Source organism: Mustela nigripes, chromosome 6, assembly GCF_022355385.1.
Source record: "Mustela nigripes isolate SB6536 chromosome 6, MUSNIG.SB6536, whole genome shotgun sequence".
Lineage (NCBI taxonomy): Eukaryota > Metazoa > Chordata > Mammalia > Carnivora > Mustelidae > Mustela > Mustela nigripes.
Window position 1 is genome coordinate 114,219,019 of NC_081562.1, and position 22,523 is coordinate 114,241,541.

A 22,523-nucleotide genomic window follows, 5' to 3' on the forward strand; every position below is an offset into this window, starting at 1 on the left:
GAACAGTTAGTTTACCTAATAGAATACTGACAATACATTTGAAAGCACAGCTAAAGCAGGTAATTCTGGGGGCACCTCGGTGGCTCAGTGGGTTAAGCAACTGCCTTCAGCTCAGGTCAAGATCTTAGGGTCCTGGGATCGAGTCCCACATCGGGCTCCCCGCTCAGCGGCGACCCTGCTTCTCCCCCTGCTTGCCACTCCCCTTGCTCTCCCTCTGTCAAATAGATACATAAAATCTTCCAAAAAACGCAGATAATTCTGTAAATATGTACACATTCCCAAAATTGTCTCAAACAGAAGTGGTAACCATGACTAAACTTAATCACTCAAGGAAATAAATTCATAATCAACAGAACACAAACTAGAACACCAGCCAAATGGTTTTATAAGCTAGTTTTACAAAACCTTCGAGAGTCAGATTGTCCATATCCTACACACACTGCTCTGGGGGGACCTGCCTTACAAAGGCGGCTGGATAGGACATAAGCATGCAAAAACCAGTGGTACTCCATTATACTGGCCACAGTCATTACAAAAAAACAAATGAATTTTTTTAAAAAAACAAAAACGTATTCACAACAGCAAGCAAAATGTACCTTGGAAAAATTCTAGCAGAAGACTGAAAGTTATAAAAAGATAATATAGTGAAATGTCAATTTGTTTCAATTAATTAAGTCCAACACACTGTCAATTAAAATCCAATGGGACTTTTAATAGCGTCTTCCAAACTGATTCTTATAAAATCCAAATTGTAAAAATACCCTGCCAAAAGCAACCAAGATAATTTTGAAAAGGAAGAAAAAGTGGAGGGATTCACCTGATGGATATCGAGACATAAAGGAAAAAGTATTTATGCGAGATGGACAAACAGACCAGCAAAGCAGAGTAAGAACAGATAAAAGGTCCTCACCCCTTACGGGACTCCCTGTCTGCCAGTGGTGGCTTTACAGATCAGAGAGGAAATCACGGACTATTCAATTCATGATGCTGAGACAACGGGTGAATCTGAAAATCCAATTCAACTTCAGAGAAAATATAAAATTGTTTTCTTTCCTCATGCCATGCAAAACTTCACTCCAAGCACATTAAAAAGAGCTAAATACAGAAAATGAAACCTCAAGATTTGTAAAGAAAACACAGAGGAACATCAGTAAAGAAAGATTTCTAAAGACATATAAACAAATCATAATGGAAAAGGCTGGTAGTATCTGACATTACAATTTCATATTTCAATATAACATAAAATACCATGAGAAGTGAAGCAACATGCCACAGGCTAGACTCTGACACGTGGTGAGTGTAAGGCAAAGAAAGCATTCATATTCAAATATAAATACTTCCATAATCAACAGAGGAAGGGCAAAAAGTATAATCAACAATGGGAACGAAATACAAATTGCCAACAAGCCAACGAGGAACTTCTCCACCGGGCCAGCGATTAGGGACGTCAAAGCGAAACAAGGAGACCCATTTCACAGCCGTCGGAAGGGCCATGTTCAAGCCCAACACACTCAGGATAGTGAGGAGGATGCGAAACGTGAGCCCCAGCAGCCATCCCACAGCTGGATGCATCCTCAGAGAGACCGCTCCCACTCGGGCACATGTACGCAGAGGCACTTCTGAATGTCATTCACAACACAGAAACCAGGAACAACCTGCAGAGGCCCTCACTGGTTTCAAGCATCACGGTCTGCTCACACAACAGGCAAAATGAATGAATCATCGATATGCACCAACGTGGAGAAATATCTATAGGACGCTACAGGGCGAGGGTCACATAGAAAGAGGCGTGGCGTCCTACTGTGTGCACGTGTTGAAAAGATCTGCTGTCAAGCAGTGAGAGCCTCCAAGTCATGCTGTGGGAGCACAACAGGTTTAGGAAGGTGGGTATGGTCATGGGCGGACAGGATGGGGGACGCTGAAGTCATGGCGGACAGGAAGGGTGGGAAGGGTCGAGCACAGAACATAGGCAGGACTTCAATTCATTCAACGCTCAACACACACTGCCCAAGAGCCGCTGGGGATGAGCACAGAACCGGAGAAAAATCTCAGCTCTCCGGATCTTTCGCTGCAGCGGAGAGACACACACGGAACAGGACTAAGAAGTAAAATCTACATGACTTGCATCTGACATGCTAAGAAGTTCTGTGCAGCGAGGCCACACAGGGAAGGAGGTGACATATGTTGGGGGGGGGGATCTGTAATTGATACTCAACAAGAGAGCGAAGGAAGACCGCCCCGGGGAAGACGGCACCTCCACTGAGACTGAGGGAGGAGGAGGGAGATGGACGCATAAGGGGACCGAGTGTCACGTCCCGGGAAAGACAAGGCCTGCGGTGGAGGGCATCTTAGGAAATGAGGCAGACAGGGAACGAGGGGGAGCCGGAGGCTGGGACTGTGACCTGCGCTTGCCACTGAGTGAGGCAGCAGGCTCTGGACCAAAGGGACATCTTAAAACACGGGCATCTTAACGGGTACATTGTAACAGCACCAGCCAACCATCAGGCTCGAGGGTAGTCCTGGAGAGATCTGACTGTGGCCTGGACCAGGGTGATTGTGATGACACACAGTCAGATCCCCAAAATACCAACGGGATTCACCGACGAACAGACACTGAGTGGGAGCAACAGACAGTCAGAGGTGACCCAGTCTTCTTTACTCTATAACACCTCATTTAGTTTTTTAAAAATCCAAATCAGGAGCGCCTAGGTGGCTCAGTGGGTTAAAGCCTCTGCCTTCAGCTCAGGTCATGATCCCAGGGTCCTGGGATCAAGTCCCACATCGGGCTCTCTGCTCAGCACGGAGCCTGCTTTCCATCCTCTCTCTCTGCCTGCCTCTCTGCCTACTTGTGATCTTTGTCTGTCAAATGAATGAATAAAATCCTTAAAAAATAATAATAAATAAATAAATAAAATAAAATAAAAACCCAAATCAAATGTGGCCAAACGCCAGCACCTGCTTTAGGAGTGTGGGTATTTGTTTTCTGTCCCCTCTGGTAGGTCTGAAAGATAGCAGATCACCAAGTGGGGAAAGTTCATCAGTCAGTGTCCAGGCCTTTTCTTTAGGAAAAGACCGTACCAATGAGGGGTCGCTACTCTGCATCTCAGTAAGAATGGAAAACCCACCTTTACCTCTGAAGTCACGTTAACAATGGAAGCACCGATTACTAGCGGCCAAACAGCGGAGACAGGTGCTGGAATGAGCAGATCACTTCCAGCTCTTGCACACCCATTTGACAACAGACTTGCAACCAAAGGAAAGGCTTAATATTTCCTTCGAAATCCCCCTGGACGGGATGTTGGCCCCTCTCCTTCTACGCCTCATCCTTCACGTGACACGCCAACGAGGTTAAATCAAGTAGTTTAAAAACAGCAAGTCACGGCTGATAACCTATATACACTTTGGCTTAGCTGATTTATCTACTCGCTTGATTACCTTTTATAGTGCCTATAATACTGAATTGTCCTGCGCTGGTTTTAAGTGAATGGAGTAAAACTTCCAAGGTTCTGCCCTTTCCTTACCAGGAAAGCATTGGCTCTCCCAGAGACCTACTGAAACCTGCCTATAGGTTCTAGCTTACACACTCTCAGTCCTTAAAGTCGGGAGACAGATTATTTTTTTTAATTAAGAAATAAAGTCAAAAATATGTAGGTATGGGTCTATGTTCTTTGCAAATCTTCCCAGACCACCAGGTATCTCGTGTTTGATAGCTGCTTCCCACTGGGGAGCGAGTAGGCTATCTTTTGGGGACCAGGCAGTACATGGTAACTGTAAGCAGTGTTTCCATTTCTAACGGAAATCCAAACGATGTTAATATGTTCATGGAAAACATACACACAAGAAAACAGTGAAACTCACTTCTCAACATGTATAATAAATCCTACATACCCTATGTATAAAGCTCAGAATAACTTTTATAAGAAGAGCATCTATGTCTGTATGTTAATAAAGCAAAGAATGGTTTGAAAACATTCTACAGAAGGATCCCCAGCCCTGCTGTTGACACGTAACCCATGTGACAAACTACCTCATGAGGAAACCATAAAATCACCACCACAGAAACCTCCAGTAGCACCTCTTCATTTTACTTTGCTTTAATTACAAAAACAAATATATTTTACTGACGTGCATAACATATATATAAATATCCAACAAATACATTGCCACAAAATGATAGGAGCTCAGTAATTAAAGCCAAGACTCTGCTATAACCACAGGCACTTGAAAAGATTATTCCCTAGAACTGTAATTCTCCAACTATATTTTTCCAAATATCATGGAATGCAATTATCCAATAGGCGCACACATTTTCTAAGTAAGTATCCAAATTACACCAACATTATCTTTTCCAAAACATATTTCTAACATTTAAATTTCATAATAAATATATTTAAAATATAGACATTTGGTAAACATTTTGGTAAACATTTGGTAAACATTTTGGTAAACCAAAAATCTGGGAGACATTTAACTCCTGCCTAATGGGATAATCAAGCAGCCGAAATGCATACACGAATATTTTCCCCTTTTGTTCACCCAACTCATTTTTTCTTTAAATTCTTAAATAGATCTTGTTACTACTTGGGAATTTAGAAAGTCCAACCACGCAGCATTTTGGGTATCTAGAAGTCTTTCTTCAACGACAGGGACCCCTCCGCACAAACGCTCTGATTCTATTAGCCAGCACAAGGTTAGAGATGGTCCACGGGACTTTCAAACACAGCAAGTGACCTGTCGCTAGATTCTGCAGCAGAAAAAGACTTCCCTGATCTGTTCCCAGGAGATCGTCACACTGGAAATGCTGTAGGACCATCAGAGAGGATTATAAAGATACCTAGACTCGTGTCACTGTTGGACTCTGCCGAGCACTCGCAGAGTCCCGTTGGTGTCTCATGTGACAGTCCTGAAAACTGAAAGGCAATCTGGCCAGAGTCGCCCATGAGGACCAACACAGAGGCACATGCAAGGCCTCAGGAACTGGGGTCTTCATCACAGGGCCACACAGACTTGGGAGGCCGACCCCTCGCTACTTACCAGCGCTGTGATGTGGCCTCAGGTGGGTCCCGGAAGCTCTCTGTGACGGAGCCCTGTCCCGAGGCCAGGCTCATTTTGAGGACAAAATGAGTTAGGCATGTTCAAGAGGGTAAACCATGGTCTCTAAAAGTTCACCACACTGTGACAAGCCCACGCTCTGTCACCGCAGCCCCCTAACAAGAAGGGTCAATGGCGGAGGTGGACACACTCAACAGGCATCCCCCAGTGGGGGTGAGCGTGGAGGACGGAGCGGGAGAGAAGCCCAGCGGAGCACAGGGCAGACCAGCAAGGCAGAGCAGCAGGAGAGGCTGCATCTGGGACGAGGCATCTGGAACCTCCCCCAGGATATTAGCCCCCCAACATGGTGAACGATACCCGTAATCCAGTCCCTGGCCAGCTGAGAAGGACAGCGCGGAACCCCCATATTATTTGTGGGTTGCTACTGGAATCCCGCCGTAAGTTTATTCTTCCAGGGAATCGCCTCCCCCTTTCCCTGCGATTATTCTACCATTCCCTCTGTGTTCCTTCCTGCCCGCTGTCCTTCCATCTGGCTGCTCTCTTCCGTCACCTCGGTCAGGGACAGCACACTACATGCGAACCCCAGGCGCAGTTCTTACCAACAGCAATGTGGTACGTGGTCCCAGTTTGAAATTAACTGCATGCAACCCGGCTCCTGACTGGATTATTTTTATGCGTTAGGGCATCAAATTGTTGGCTATCAGAAGAGTGACCGAGTTCTGGGGAAATTTTAAATTACTGGAAATGAAAATGTTAAGAAATGCTTCTTCAGCATATGGTTGCATTTGTTTGTTTGGTTGGTTGGTTTTTGCATAGCGTGGAGTCCAACGCGGGGCTCGAACTTACGACTCCAAGATCAGGACCTGAGCTGAGATCAAGAGTTGGATGCTCAACCCACAGAGCCACCAGGTGTCCCTTGTTGCATTTTTAAACCCACTTCTAGACCCATTTAAGCGCTGAGCCAACCCTAATCACCTAGTGATGCTGTGTCCTCTGTCATGCACACGAGCAGCCCCACGCACGATAACCAAGAGGGAACCGGGGTGGACAGAAGCGGACTTCTCGAGAAGCCCAAAGTCACGCACCTCACCGGGGAGGGAGCTGGGACTGACTCCTGCGTCAAGCCACCCGAGAGACATACTCTTCTCACAATGTCAAAATAGTTTGCAACCTCAACTTCTGGAGATTAACAAAGCCACGCTTCAGTAACAGTAGGATGCCCCCCCCACCCACCGCGAACCACCAAAACACTGCGTATTTTCACAGAATACGAACCTTTGGGAGGCGTGAGACTGACTCCATTTTTAAGGCACCATTGTACTGGTAAAATCCCCAAAGAATCCGCATGGCACAGCATCGAGAGATTACTGGGTTCTGCCCTTAGGTCGTCAATAGTCACTTGAAAAAAATGATTGTTAAAAACCTGCAAGAAAACACAGACCACAGAGCCAAGGATTAATTCCGTGGGATTTTCCTGAAAAGCTAGTATGAGATGCTGGCACCACTTCCAAAGGCCATAAATACATTTCATCAAAATGATTTCAGCACAAACCGACCCCTCAGTGTGTGTTATGAAATTGGTCCAGGTACGAACTGGTTGATAGGTGATCACCACGGCCATTTTAACGGCAAGAGAAGCGAATGAGTAGTACTCACATAAAACAGAGAAGGAAACAACACGGGAGGTCAACTGACGTCCAGGGCTGTGAGAAAACCAAACTTACACAGGGATACCAGGCCAAGCTTACGGCAACACCAAGACAGGCCCTGAAAGGTCAGTGGTTTCTTCTTGTCCACACCTGGGACCCACGTGCTCACACCAGATCACTGGAGAAGCTCCACTGTCGGGCTTGGGGACTTCTGGCTTCACCCTGCCTCCTAGCCCTGTGAACACCACAGGCTCCAGCCCAAGGTCACCCCGTGCACCCGCGCAGGCACATCCCTGCCTGACACCCCCCCAGCCTCAACACCCACTGCGCCAAAGCTCTTCCAAAACAGCAGTGTCTTTTGTCAAGGTGCCCCTGAAAGTCAATGCTGCTGGAACGTTTTCCTGACCACTCCGGTCCGAGTACAGGCCCCCAAGGCTTCACCCTGCATGTGCCCTCTGTCCCGGAGATCCTCATTCCTGCCTGGGGACTGATCCCAAATCGGTCTCCCCCCACGGATCCTCTGAGGGCAGTCTCCTCTCTTCAGTGAGGGAGCAGGAGCAAGACGTACCGATGGCAAGGGCAGAACGCAAAACCGAGATGGGCCCGGCACTTTTGTCAAGCACGATGGGGTTGAAGGATCTAGTATGTGAACCAGGCCAGGAAGAAAGACATCACTTTACGAGCTTGACAGACACAACCCAGTCTTTCTTACAAAATCCTAACACTTACTAAAAAAGCTAGGATTCCTGGCTCCTTCACTGACAAAATATCTTCCAGAAGCAGTCTGATTAAAAGCAAAGCGGCAGAGCGCACTCCCTTCTGTTCTTCTCGATGTTAATTCTGGTAAATGACTACTGTTGTGCTGCCCGAGGTCCGCCTTGGACAGTGGACTTGACAGAGCAAAGGACCCAACCTCACCTTCCCAGAGAGATCTTCCCTGCGGCCTGATTTAGAATCACATCCCACACGCTGGCCTGCCACCCTCCGCTAGTCCTTCCCCTGCTGCGTCTCTCTCCTTAGCACCGAACATGTCACCTTCTATATAGATTTACTGATTTTGTTTGTCTCTGCCCCCCCCATTAAAATAAAAGCTCTGTAAAAGCAAGGACTTTTGTCATTCCCAGTGTCCAGAGTAGTGCCTACAAAACCCAGTGGAGTGGGAGGTGCATGTGCACACACACACACACACAGGCGGATAATTGAAGCATGGGATTCTGCTGGCTGAATCTCTTAGCACCACTGGACCCCATAAGGACGCACACTAAGGAATCTCCAAAACCTAGTAAAATGCATATTCATGTGTGCGCACTTCAAAATAAAAGCTCTATTAGTTTCTTCAAATCCATCAGGGTCATGGCGCACATGGTCCAAAAACATCAATCTGGTCCAGAACCTGCAGGTCTCAGAAAAAGACCCTACAGTTAACCAACCGGCCCAGGACTGTGCAGCTCAGAGCTAGGGACAGAAAGGGACAGAACCAAGACTGTTGATCTAAACAACGACAGATTTCACACACACAAATATGTCATCGTCACCATCATCAGTCAGTATCACACTGTTTTGGATCACCGGAAACTTAATCTATAATCGCACTGTATGGTGGGACATTTCATCCCGGACCTGCTACAGTCAACCGCTTTCTTGACTATTGGCTTCAATGTTATTTATTTCTTCCCAGGTGTGCCATGAAGAAAAGCCTTGAGGAAAATGAAAATGAGGTTTTCATTATGATGAGTAGTAACAGCGCAGCGTTATAGGCTCAAACATAATACTCTAAAACCTTTTCCAATGTTAGGAGGAATTGGTTTAATTATAAATAGTGACCATATCAGGAATATCCTGATATTTACTCTCTGTAGGGAGCCCTGAACATGGGGACGGGCCCATATGTGCTAAGGGGCCAGAGTGCACATTTCAATCCATGTGTCAATAACACAGGGCCAAGAGGAGAAGAAAAAGGGATGCTTGCCGGACAGAAAGACGGAGTGCGTGATCTTTGGTAAAAAGGCTACGAAAAACTAAAATGAAAAAGAAAATGTACCTTAAAAAAAAAAACCAAGAGGGGCACCTGGGTAGCTCAGTGGGTTAAAGCCTCTGCCTTTAGCTCAGGTCATGATCCCGGAGTCCTGGGATCGAGCCCCGCATCGGGCTCTCTGCTTGGCGGGGGAGCCTGCTTCCTCCTCTCTCTCTGCCTGCCTCTCTGCCTACTTGTAATCTCTGTCTGTCAAATAAATAAATAAAATCTTAAAAAAAAAAATCAAGAGAAAATAGCCTCGCTGGCCCCATCCTCAATAAGACCTATTTAGAGAAAAAATTATTTATTGGGAAACCAAACTACTGTTAGTGGAACTCTATCCAACAAGATGAGGATCTCTGGGCTGCACCCAACCGTAAGGAGTGCGCCACATTCTAACACGATCGCTTACAACTATTTACAGGCATGAAAGTGTGAGTTCACTGCTGACAGCACTTAGCACATCTGTTGCTCTGTTTCCTTCACTGTAGAAACACCAGGTAAAGTGGACACCGTGGTCTCTTAGAATGAGGACCGGGTAATATCCTTCCAGGTAAACTGGCAGCTGACTTCAGTGTATCGGCCACAGCCGGAACAAAGGGAAAGCCTGGCCAGGCTTTAGCAAATACCACGCAACAGTTCTGGGGAAATGTGCACCTACCAGAATACACACTCAAGAACCCCAAAGGTCAATTTAAATAAAAAGGCTTTGAATACATGGTGTAGGACTGTGAGGACATAAATTGCAACCCCAAAACCGTCCTGCAAAATCTTAGTGAGTAATTTTCTCGGGCACGCAGTTATTCTTTAAATAGGTAACTGTACGAGTTACATCTAAGTAATTTATGTTCTAAAGAAAAAAAGATTTGGAAAAAAGGAAAAAGGCATTTCATGATTCTAACCATTTCCCATACTCTGAAATACATGATCACCACTGTGTTTCTCAATTACCGATCATGAATTTAAAAAAGAGCATACAAATGACTCCCAGGCCCTCATCACTGTATTAACAAATCCAGTCTTCCTTGGTAAAAGAAATTAAAATGGAATTGACTTCTGGACCGTTAATTAAGTTCTCTTGCAAAAGGCCATTAACTAAAACACACACTGGGTAAGAACGCTGGGTTTCTCAGTTTCCCCGCCACCTGTTAGAGGACACTTAAGGTGGAACAGATACTGTAGGTGTGACTTCCCCAGGTGACTTCCTGCACGGCCAGGGGAAATGAAAATCAAAAAGACCATCAGACCGTCATAAAAATGACTTCACGTTAAAGGTAATCCCATTTCAAATTTGTGAAACGCAGAGGCGGGCTCTCCTTTTAGTGAAGGAAAGTCAACGGCAGAAAGGAAGCCGGATGTGGGGACACACACTGGAGACGGGACATGGGTCGGCATTTCCCAGATGCAGCTCGAACACACCGAGGCCGGTCAGCGGAAGAGGATCAAGTTACTACGGCAGTGATGACCACGTGTGACTGCCCGGCAGTTTGTGTTAACGAGAATGGGAACAAATGGACGCGTGGATGTGACCCTGGCCAACCACAGAAGGTGGCACACACTCGTGGTAGAGTTCACTGCTGTAAATTCAGCCGCGTACCTGCCCCTCCTTCCAAGTCACTCAAGGACACGTACATCAACAGTCCAATCCGTATTAACCCAATCCCTGCTTCAACAGGAGGCACATGACAACATCTGTGTGACAATGGGGGTGATTAGGACAGCGTGGCCTGGGGAGAATGCGCTCCGGCTGGTGTGCCGTGCCGTTCAGCCCCGATGTGCTGTTCCCTGCGCCGCGCCGCAGTCCACCCCTATGCCGGCACATTCCATCTGGCCCACGGTGAGCAGATCGGCTGGAGACAGCGTTGAGGAGCAAGGGAGGGAGCTCACCTTGGTCACTGATGCAGGACAGATATGAAAGGGCTCGCTCAAATTCACTGTTTCCAGCTTCATCCCAACTGTGAAGAAATGGCTTCGCAGATCGGCATGATCCTGCGGGGAAAAGGACAGAGATGCTGAAAGCTGACGGTATTGTAAATTAACTCGGGCGCTGTGTGGACGCTTTCCTTAGACATTTTATTGGGGAACTGAAGTCGGATTGAAATAATTAACCCTCCCCGTTATAAATTTCTCATTATTGCAAGATAATGCGAATTTAATTATTTTCTGCGGGCTCCACTGCTTCTCCGGGGGAAGACAACACGGTTTTGCGGCCAGGGTTAAATTCACGTTATGCAAGAAAAATCCACGAGGCCCTGCTTTGGTCTTCTTAGGTGCTCTACGTGAACCACAGCAGAGTAATAGAGGCAAGCAGTGATATGAAACACACAGCAGGTGCACCCTCAGGAAACGTGGCCTCTTGCTCCTGGAGCTACGTCGCAGGGCTTTAGAGAGACCCTGTGGCTGACACAGCTCGTCCCTGTCTCCTGTGCCCAAGAACGTACAGCTTATCAGTTACCAGCAGTAAGTGGCCAGTCTTAGGAATGCGTGCACAGAACGGTCCAACCCAGCCATGCACACCATCAGAACCCGACTCCCGCTGAATAAAGATGCACAAAGCCCCACTTTAATAGGCATCTGGCAGATTCATAACCGACTCACAGCAGCCCTGTGTGTGCCCGACAGAGCCTTCCTGCTGACTCAAGAAAACAAATTTCAGTATTCATGTTCCCTATCCGACCGCAGGGGAGGCTGGCCGGACTCTGGATAACAGGATTCATTTTGCGGAGATGGAGGTCATCGTGGAACTCACAGCCTGGATAAATGCTAGTGAATAAAATCAACGTATTTGCAGCCCGTCCCTGAGGGCATTAACAGCTGCAAATAAATCCTGCTGTTTCTAAACACATCGGTTGGCCGGGAAGTATGCAAGGACCGAGGGATCTACTACTACTTTCTTTCATCTGCAAATCTAAAGTAGATTTTTAAATAATTCAATGATGTCATTCTACACGCGTGACTCTGAGGATCATCACACGGAGTCCTGTGGGGCTGGGACGGCTCCCCTAGCCAGAGCCAGTCGGGGCACAGAAGACCTGCTTACGAAACTCCCCATCCCTTCACTGTGTCACTGGCTTCAGACACCCACAGAACCACAAGGACCCTTCTCATGTCGCCACAGTCGTCCACCAAGGGATCAGCAACCCAGTGGGTGCACAATAAATCCTGGGTCTGACTGAAGTGAAGGGTGCCGCCACGTGCGGGGACGGGGTGAGGTGGGTGACAGCCAAGAAGGGATGTGTTCGGTGCGCAACGACCTATGACAAAAAACTCACGGAGAGAGCTAGCCCATTCTCAATCTTTACGGATTCCTTAAGAACGTAACAGCTAACACTTGACAAAAGTCATAAGCATAGGACGCAAAGCACAAGGAAATATTCTTAAAGGCAAGAGATGATTTTATTGTCTTATACTTAATACAATGGGTTTTTTAAGATTTTATTTATTTGAGAAAGAGCCAGCGAGCACAAGCAGAATGGGGAGGGGGTCAGGCAGGGGCAGAGGGAGAAGCAGATGCCCCACTGAGCAGGGAGCCCGACACCAGGCTCGATCCCAGGACCCCAAGACCATGACCTGAACCAAAGGCAGACGCTTCACTGACCGAGCTACCCAGGTGCCATGACAGTGTTGATTTTTACCGGTGGCTGGGAAGCTGGCTTAGGGAAAAAAACAAAAAAAAATCAAAGAAGCAGTAGAGAGAATTAATGCATATTAACACAGTGTTAAGCACAATGCCAAGACAGGGCCAGAAACCACAGGGGATGAGACAAAAGCAGTAAACTTGAACCAAAAAGCACGAGGTGACACCTCAATGAAAAGACGGAACATTACAGTTCCTGTCAGACACCAGCACCCCCAGTATCTCACCAGCAGCGGGAACTGAGGCATATGAATTGGTTACGCAGATAAATACTTTTCCATTTCTAATTCCCCTTAGGAAAGAAGGAGTTACTCCCAAACCATAATGTAAACTTTGCCTCAATACAGTCAACAAGTTGAAGTAGTCATTGTTCGCCTGCCTGACAGGACAGAAATGTCCTCAGGTACTAAGGACCCACGTGTAACTCCAGCCCAGCCTTGGGCGACGCGGCTGTTAGGGACGCCGACCTCCCACACAGTCGAGAATCTGCACGTAACTTTGGACTTCCCCAAAAGTTACGAGTCTACCACTGACCAGAAAAGCCTTACTGGTCCCATAAACAGTCGATTACCACATATTTTATAAGTTGTCTGAATGATATACCATATTCTTAAAACAGAGTACCCTAGAGACGACGTTAGTAAGAAATTCACAGCGAGAACACATTTCCAGCACTCGACTGTATCGAGCAAACAAAATCTGCGTGTAGCTGGAGTTCACATCCACGCGGTTCTGGGGTCCACTGTACGATGAACGGCCCGGACGAAGGCAAGGTTTTCACAGAAGTTCTGCTTCTCTGTGCGATCAGACGTCCCTCCTCGCCGCCGTGCTCCCTCTCATGACTCACACCTGCAAGGCTAAACACTTCTGAGACGCGGCTCGCCAATCTCAGGAAAGGTGTAGCTTCTGGCCGCCTCTGCCCACGGCACTCTCCTTGCAACGTTGGACCCTTACCTGGCTTTGCTTCTCCTCTGTGTTTCCACCATCTGGGGTTCCTGACCGCATTCCGGGCTTCAGATCTACCCACCGTCTTCAGCCCCTCACAATTTCAGCTCTGGGCCCGCTCTCTGCCTGAGATACCTCTGTTCCTGCCTTTGCTCTGAGCGGAGCCAGCCTTCCGAGCAGGGCTGACGCAGGGCGGCCAGACCCTCTCTACAGCCCAGGATCTCAGTTTGACCTTGACCACTGACCTGAAGTCCTTGGCCATCTTCACTCCCCTCCTGGATCAATGCTCCAAGCCCTCCCCGATCTCTCCAACACAGATCCCAGGCTTGTGTTGAAAACTCTGCGGCAACAGGAGCTCTCCGCTACTAGACATCCCTTCACAGCTGCCTTATCTCATTCACAGTTGTGGGGTAGGACCAGGCACTGGCTGCTTCCCTTAGAAATAGAGCATCAAGGCTTAGGGCAACAATTTGCTCCTCAGATAACCTCCTTCCAGAGCTGCAGCTGGCATTACAAGTGTTTACCATTGAGGATTTCAGTGTATTCGGCATCAGACTCCATCGCTAGGTAAAGTGGGCATCATTTCATGCAGAAATCACACAGCTTCCTCCCTCCTTCCTGGAGGGGTCCACGGGCTTGTCTGTCGACCACCGAGTGTCTCTATCTCTCTGCTCATCCATAAAACATATCATTCACGTCAAAATCATACAAAGACATATGTGAGATGAAAATAAAGTACTAATGACATTATTATTTTTTAAAAATTTAAATGGTGTTGATGGTATGTTATCTCAGTGACCGTAAAATATTTTTAAGCAATTGAAGGTGGCGCCTGGGTGGCTCCGTCGGCTCAGCATCTGCCTTCAGCTCAGGTCACGGTCCCAGGGTCCTGGGATCGAGTCCCGTGTCGGGCTGCCTGCTCCATGGGGGTTTGCTTCTCCCTCTCCCTCTGCCCCTCCAACCTGGTCCTGCATGTTCTTTCTCTCTCTCTCAAACACATAAATAAAATCTTTTTTTTTTTTTACAAGAATTTTTAAGCAATTTAAGGCTAATGCTCAGTGAGCAAAGGTTCACAAAGGAGTCTTCTCCTTGTTAATCACGGCTCAGATTTCCTACATGTTAAACTACTGCTACCAGCTTTCTATCACTTGCAAGCACACGGACCTCTGCCTTGAGGAGATGCATCTGTTTTTGTTCCAAACCATGTGACAATTTTTCAACCCTATAGTGTTTAATATACCGAAAAAGGAAGCCAGACATAATGCGAGGTAGCTGCACCCAAACACAGGCGTTTCTATTCCAGTCTCGAATAATGCACATCCACGCAGAAGAGCCCCTTAAACACAAAGTCTCCATTCCGGAGACAAGCCCAGCAACTGTGCGACACAGGCCTGCACCCCCGTTCCCACCTTCCCCTTTCTTAAAGTCACTGTTTAATCAGTACGTTAAAATAAAAGAAAAAAGAAAAAAGAACAATCCTGCAATGACCACCCGTGTCAAAGCCAAGTCAACACAATGAAATTTTTTAAAATCCAGGAGAAAAGATGAACTCAAGATGATCTTGAGTTCAATTATGACGGTCCATCGGCTGCTCCAGTGTTTCTGTCCAGAAGGGTATCCGCTCAGAGGGCTGGCCAGGGAAACTTCCAGCTGGCCCCTGGAGATCTCGAAACAAACAGGATAGACAGCCCACATGTTTGGGGCAATACTTCCCAGCCAGAGCTGAACTCTCTCGTTCGTGTTCCCCAGTCATCCTATAAAGACCCCAACATGTATTTACTGGAGTGAGCTAAAGAAACGTCCAAAACGAGATGACTTCTCAATATTCATTCCAATTCCATATTCTATGGTTCAGTCAATAAGCATGCATTAAACACCACCAACGTACCACACACATACACACACATAGAGTACTATGTGACGCAGAGCACACACGCGTGCGCACGCACACACACACGCACACACGACATTATCAGAGGAGGAAGGAGAAAAACAAAGAAGAGCTATCGAAGATCCAGCCTTAAAGAAATTCCAGAAGGAACGGGTTTACCACAGCCTATAAAAATCACTACTGCCACAACGATGGCGACCCGAGCATTTACAGGAGTGAATCCTGATTTGAAACAGGAAAGCACAAGACTTGGAAGGGTTAAAGAAAAGATTATGGGAAAGTGGCTTCATAAATTTAGCTCTGGAGGCTGGGTCTTAAAATACCGGGTTTAGGCATGTAAGTCTGATCAAAAAAGGCAAAGGGAGTCATTGACATTCTTAAAAAATAGAGTTTTTTATGATAATTAAAGAATTCGATGCCAGTAAATTTTAAATAAGACAACGCACAGACCTTCTGAGCTCTCTCTGTGCATATAAGGACATTTATATTCGTATATGAGGACATGTATAGACACTCTCATTGAAAAACAAATGTAATCACCCCCTCAAGACCATTTACTTTGGGCTGTGAATGCAGTCAGAGTACACGCGTTCATTTACGCAAACACAGCTAATCATTCTCGATGTTAAAAAACAGAGTTCCTGGCCCTTGAAGATGATTCGCAAAACTGATTATCTACTGAGAGATAAGAGAAAATCCACTCTGGTTTGAATGATGCATTCCTGCCTTTGCAAAGCTCTAGGGCATCATTCACACCTCACAATTATTGGATCAAGAATGATGTTATTCCTGAAATCAGGAGGGATTACTAAATCCTCAGTGCGTTCACAAACACGCCTGTCCCACTCAAGAAATACTGTTTATTTAAATGTCCGGGAGTCCAGTTAAATTGCTTACAGAAAAACTTTCGTTTAACAAAGACGGGCTATGTCCTTCCCATCTACACCCGTTGCTACACATTTTACTTTTGCCCTGGAGTGGTTTTATATTGATCAGAAGTAAAACGCCATTCATTTTGCTGGAGGACTGTCTTACCAGCCTACCTTAATAATCGCTCTTCAGGGAACCTTATTTTCGGTGGAAGGACACTGTAAAAGAGATTATGTGTACATCAACTTCTGTTCTCCATCAGCTTTGTTCTTTCCAGAACCCAGGAGCTCCTGCCCTCGCCCGTGACCACTCAGGCACTCTGCACTGAGAATAACTTGGTTTGGCATGTGATGTCGAACACAGCACACTGCAAATACCTGTGAGTGCTTTCTTGTATTACCACCTTTCCCTCACAGCAGACTATGGGGGAGTGTCCATCTTACAGCAAGGAAACTAAGACACAGAGAGGTTAACTTATCCAAGCAAGGACACAGAGCTCACCAGAGAAGCCAGATCCAAACCCAAGTGGTCTGACCACATCCATGCTTAGCTTCGGCGTATAGACCAGACTAGGAAGCAAAAGCCATAAAGGATCTTTTATTTATCCATCGTTCATCAGTAAACAAACAAATAAAACTTTCATAGCTTATGGGCTCCTAAAATTTTATCTCACAGATAGGTATTGCCAGGTTAAAAAGTAACAGGTATTAATACTAATCATTCACTTGACCTCCAAATTTCTGCTGTTAATTCCTAATACTTTTCTAATGGCATGTTAAAAAAAAAAAAGCATCAGAGAATTGCGACACTAAAAATTATGCCCAGCATGTCCATACACGGTCTTCATCAAAAATCAACAACTGATTACGACTGCTTTCGCGTGTTCTTGAAGCCAACGAAGATTTAAGAACTGTGTGTGGCAAAATGACTACCGTGCCCTGTAAGCAGGCTATGCTTCATCGATACCCATCTCCTCACATTATCAACGTTAACGCAGACAGGTTAATCTGATAAACGTGGTTCAGCCAGTCCATGCTCCCGGCTGCAAAGGGCACACGCATCTCAACCCATCAGGAGTATTTTAAATGCCACGGGTCACACATTAATGTACACGGAATGAGGAGCAAGCCGGGGATGTAGTCCTGGCGCAGAGAAGCTTGAAATTTACTTAGAAAACAAGCAAGGAGAGATAAGTACAAACTGTCAGGCTAGAAAAGGAAGTATGGACGAACCATGGTGTCTCTGGCTGTTCGGCTTCCCAGCCCCCCTGATGTCTCATTCTACTTCACTCGAGAGGCAGAGGTCAAGGAGATTGGACGACCTCGGGGCATCCCCCCTGCCTGTTGCAGGGGTCCACCCCGGTCACCCACCACGGCCCACACCAGCCCCTGCTGCGGTCCCTGCCTTGGAAGGGACTGCCGTGCCTGGAAAAGGTTCCAGCGGCTTCTGGAAGAATCAAACCCAGCTACTGAAGAAACACCAGTGCACAGAGCGGTCTCCCTGTTAGTCATCCGGGAGGAAGCAGCACGCCAAACATCTCCGGCAGAGTGAGAAAGCTTCAGGGTGAGCAGCGAAGCCCTTTATAAAACAGACAAGCGGCCCTGAGTATTAATCTCCAGGAGATGAAGCAGAGACCGAGCAGGACACAGCAGACAGAGGGGACGGGAAAGACGGAATGCTCCACCGTTTGCGGTGCCCCTTGTGGGCCACATTCCTCCTTGAGCCCGACTCATCTCTCTGCATTTACTTTCGGGGCTGGTGGAGCAGCAGGTTATGCCCTCAAAACGTGCTGTGTGGCCATCACCGACTCCTAAAATAGCTGATGCTCCTTCCCACCCTGCCTCACTGGAGAAACACACCTCGCCTGACAGGACTGTGTAAGCATGGGACCCCGGGGGGAATGGGTTCAAGCTAATTAACACAATCCAATTAAAGTGCACTTGGTGAGGATTTCAGTGTGAGAAAAGCAGTGCTCCCCCCTTCCCCTGTGGAAACCAGACTCCTAACCCAAGCTCCACCATCAAACGCTACAGAACATTTTCTGGGGTGGTTTGGGGGGGGGGCATACGAGCCTTGACCTTTAATTCTTCGTCTTCTCCTTTTTGCTTATGTTGATCTGAAATAAAACGGGCAAAAAACCAGATAGGTATTTGCCAATTTGCCTCCCCACCGCATTTTTTTAAGCACCAAAACCTCTTTTTTTTTTTTTTTTTTTTTTTTAAAGTAGGCTCCACGCTCAGCTTGGAGCCCAATGGAGGCTCACGCTCACCACCCCAAGATCGAGACCTGAGCTGAGATCAAGCGTCGGACGCTTCACTGAGCCCCCCAGGCGCCCAGAGCACCCCCATCTCTTACTGTCTCAACAGAGATACTGCACGGTGTAATTTTACTCAGTTCCAGCAAGGCACTTTTTTGGTCCACAGGGCACTCAAACATCGCACAGGCATCGTTTCAAAGGCCTCAATTAATTTACATAATTTCTAAGAATAGGCTTCAGAGAAGTCAAAGGAAAGTTTTAATTAGTATTACATTCAAATTGATATATAATGAACTATATGCTTTAATGCCTTTACTCCTATCAGCATGAGATGTGCTAAAAAAAAATAAAAAATCTGGTGTAATCTATCATATTGTTCCTCTTTTTGTTCTACCCGAGATCTAGTGCTCATACGTTCACTAGAAAATTACTCTCATTATCTTAGTTTCATCTAAAAACGGACATGAAGATGCCAGCATTTATTAAATCAATAGCATTATTACGTTTTAATTCCACTGCCCTGAATTAAATTTAGCCAATGAAATATTTATAACGAAAATGTAATAAAAAATCTGTACGCTGAACACTAATCAGCATTTCCATTCTTTACTTACAGCTGTAAATAGTGGTTTTATCTACGAGTCACGCAGTAAATCAAGTTAAAAAATCGTAATGAGAAAATGTAGTACCATATATACTTCAACCTGAACCACAAGATTTATAACAGGTAACTAGAGGAAGACGTATTTCACAGTAAGTCCAAAAACTGGTACACCAGGTTTAAAAAAATAAAAATAAAAATGAAGCAGAGCACAGAGAACGCCTTTCATTGATTACCATTTAGCACATAAAAGCATTTGTAAGTGGCAAGAAATTCAGGTTTACTCACAGCAGCAGCACTATGGGAAAAGCCACGGCTGATTTCGTGTGTGTGGGTAAACGGTGATTACATTCCCGCACTTAGTTCATCCTCTCCCTGATAAAGCCAGGGCATCTCTTCCCGTTTCTATGACAACACTCGGGGGAGGGGCTGGGACGGCAGTCCCAGCGCCCTGGGCCGAGGAAGAGCACGCTGGCCACTCTGCTTGGGGAGTCCAACCTTCACACCCCAGGGATGGAACGTGGCTGACACACTGTTGGGTGCCCCTTCGGCTGCCAACCCCGATGCAACCCAAAGCTTGTCCTGCAAATTAGGACCACAGCCCCGATCGGTCCCCACTCGGGAGGACACCACCCTTTGGAGACAGAAGAGCGGGTGAGGAGCACAACTGTCCCACAAAGCAGGCCGAGTTTGTGCTCCGAGCCTTCTAGACACGGACCAGCACCCGCTCCTCTGAACGGTGTTCTGACGCAGGTGGGGACGATCCCGTCACTGCACGTGCCAACGGCCAGGCCACCTGGCACAGACCTGGTAATGGCTCGAAGTCTCCAGCACCTTCCTCACAACCTTGCTGTCCTGACTGCTACCGTCCACCTGTTCCCGGGGGAGGAAAGTATTAATTCGCTGGGCTAAGTCTTCTCCTGCCACTGCTGGCCTTTGGGGGCCGATCATGTTTGTTGGGGGCGCTGTCCTCAGCACTATGGGACGGTCCTCCGCCTCTCCAGCCCCCAGCCACGGAGGCACCTGCACCCGCCTCCAGACGCTCCACCTCTAGACGCTCCACATGCCCCTGACCAGCAAATCCTCCCCGCTCGAGAGGGGACCCCTACATGTGTGGGCTCCTCCCTCTTCACGGTCCAGGAGCCTCTGTGGTCCCCTGCGCCTCTGTCTCCAACATTTAGCCAACCCGGCAGCTCTCCGCATCTCTTGGGTTTGAGGAGCCCTGCAGACCATCCCTGGAAATCTGGACAAGGCATCTGTCTGGGTCGGTCTACAATCGCAGACCCAGTGTCGCTACTTACCCTCCCCCAGGCCACCACGCTGAACATCTAGCGTAGGACATGAGAAGATGCCACGATGGAAGAGAAAACACACACCACACCCGCACAGATACTCTGTGTATAATACAGTGATGACAGATGACTCGGGGACTCGTTAACCTGCCTGCCTCCCCCCACGGCAGCAAAGGGTCTGTTATTTTTTAGTAGTAAACTCTCACTTCAAACCCACAAACAGACGAGTCACCTAGCGGGTACTGATCCCTGAGGCCACCTTAACATGGCCAGGCCAGAAAACCCTACTTGAACTGGCATACGCTGTAAGGAAATCTGTTACATCCCACAACACATTGTTCCACTCGAGGCTGCTCGTCAAGGGGGCAAGCAACCATGCCATACATGGCCCGGATTCATTCCGTCCTTCTCCACGCTCTGGGGACCTCCTCCCTCAGTCAGCTCTTCTCGGGGCCTGAAGACGGCTGTGGGGTCCCAGGGTCCTCAGCCAGGTCGGATAATGGGCAGAGAAAGAAGAGAGAGCCACCCCTCCCCCACGTCTCCTCTGAAAAGCCGGGTCACCCATGCTACGAACCATGCAGCTGGCTTCCTCAAATACCGCTGACCCAGACTGATCACAGGCTTCTTCCCAAGCCAATTGCACTCAAGGGAAAACGGGGCCCCTCCTACCGGCCCACAACAGGTGCGGAGTGCAGGTGTTTGAAAGAAACAGGGGCACTTGTTAACTGTGACAATGAAAGATCATCCTGCCCTAAAAACCAACATGGGACACCTGGGAGGCTCAGTCAGTTAAGCACCTGCCTTCGGCTCAGGTCATGATCTCAAGGTCCCGGGATCGAGACCCCACGTCCGGCTCCCTGCTCAGCGGCGAGACTGCTTCTCCCTCCCTCTCTTCCCCTCCACCTGCTTGTGCTCTCTCCCTCTCTCTCTCACTTTCTCACTCCCTCAAATAAATAAAATCTTTTTAAAAATTAAAAAAAAAAAAAAACAAACGCCAGCCGAGCCTCTGTCAGAGGTGACTTAACAAGGAGGGTCACTCGGCAGACCCCAGCTGACCTGATCCTTCGATAGGCAAATCCCACACACTCTTGGGATTTATATTCTCATTCTTCATTGCAAGAATATTCACTGGGCTCAGCCTCTAAACACCCGTGTTCACTTCTAAAGAAAAAGAGCTCGGCCCTGGGATGCTGATAGGTCTCTGTGTGCATGCTGGGCCCACCACGGGCTCCCGGCCCAGGGCAGGACAGGGGATCGACCTCTCTGAGCCTGACGCCTCCCCAAGGGTCCCGGAAGCCCAAGGACACCCACCGCGTCACGCTGCTGTGCAGATAATGTCCCAGCACGTGGAGAGGGCCCGGGGCTATTTCTCCCACCCCATGGGGCTCAGTAATCAGAACCCTCATCGGGAACGAGCTCCCACAGGAGCACGATGCCCCCATTCACGCGAAGTCTCCCCAGCTTTACCAACGCTTTTCATCCTGTGCCTTTGCACCGCACCCTGATGGCTCTGAAAGGGTATCTATGTATTCCAGAGATACTCCGAAGCGGGGAGACTCACCACACAAGGACAAGGATTTGTGACACTTCCTGGCCTGGCCTGGCTCCCGTCCTGGCCCCCCACGGGCACACCCGCAGCCTCTCAGAATCATCGGCAGCTCAGGAACAACTGAGGTCCAGCGAACGGACCCGCGTGTACAAAATCGCAATCCAGAGGACGAAGGTTTCAGAACTCCCTTGCAGACTGGAGTTAAGTATGCATGCACGTACGGACCTTTAGGAAAATCAAGACGCCAGGGGCAAGAATCAGTCCTGCTGGGACCCAGGAATCTCACCAGCAACCCCACACGGGGCATCTTGGTAGCTACGAACAAGCTTTAAGCCGAGTCTCTACTATTCTAAACTTACCCTTTCCTCTTCTTCTTTTTTTTTTTTTAAAGATTTTTTTTATTTGACAGAGTCCTTTCCTCTTCCTAAATGTTAAATGCAGCATTATATATTCATGTAAAAGTTTATCTGATTTGTTTATCCTGGTTCTACGTGGGGCTGGAGACAATACTGGAGGCGATTTTCATCTTCCCCTTGATTTCATGCCATCAAGAGAGGGTCACTCGGGCTGGATGGCCGTCCAAGCACATGTCATCCCACCCACGATACACACACACCCCCTCCGACTGCCTTTCTCAAGGCAGGACGGAGCTCAGGGACAGCTGGGGGTTCCTGGCACTGAACCAGAAGTGTGCTGGGTGCTCCCTTTCCATCAGATCATAAACCCCCGAAGGAAAGCATTTAGACACCTCCTTATACTGGTCTCC

The 22,523-nt window shown here is 47.7% G+C and overlaps 1 protein-coding gene across 4 annotated transcripts in view; it reads right to left on the reverse strand.

Moving 5' to 3' along the window:
- The window catches only part of SFMBT2 (Scm like with four mbt domains 2), a 227,662-nt gene that overhangs the window by 75,143 nt on the left and 129,996 nt on the right, over positions 1 to 22,523 (reverse strand). For all 4 annotated transcript variants that reach the window (XM_059404050.1, XM_059404052.1, XM_059404051.1 and 1 more), the window contains 2 exons: positions 10,603 to 10,704; positions 6,328 to 6,475 (listed from right to left, as the gene is read on the reverse strand). In XM_059404050.1, coding sequence (XP_059260033.1) covers positions 6,328 to 6,475; positions 10,603 to 10,704 — 250 coding nt within the window. The remainder of the gene's footprint in view (positions 1 to 6,327; positions 6,476 to 10,602; positions 10,705 to 22,523) is intronic.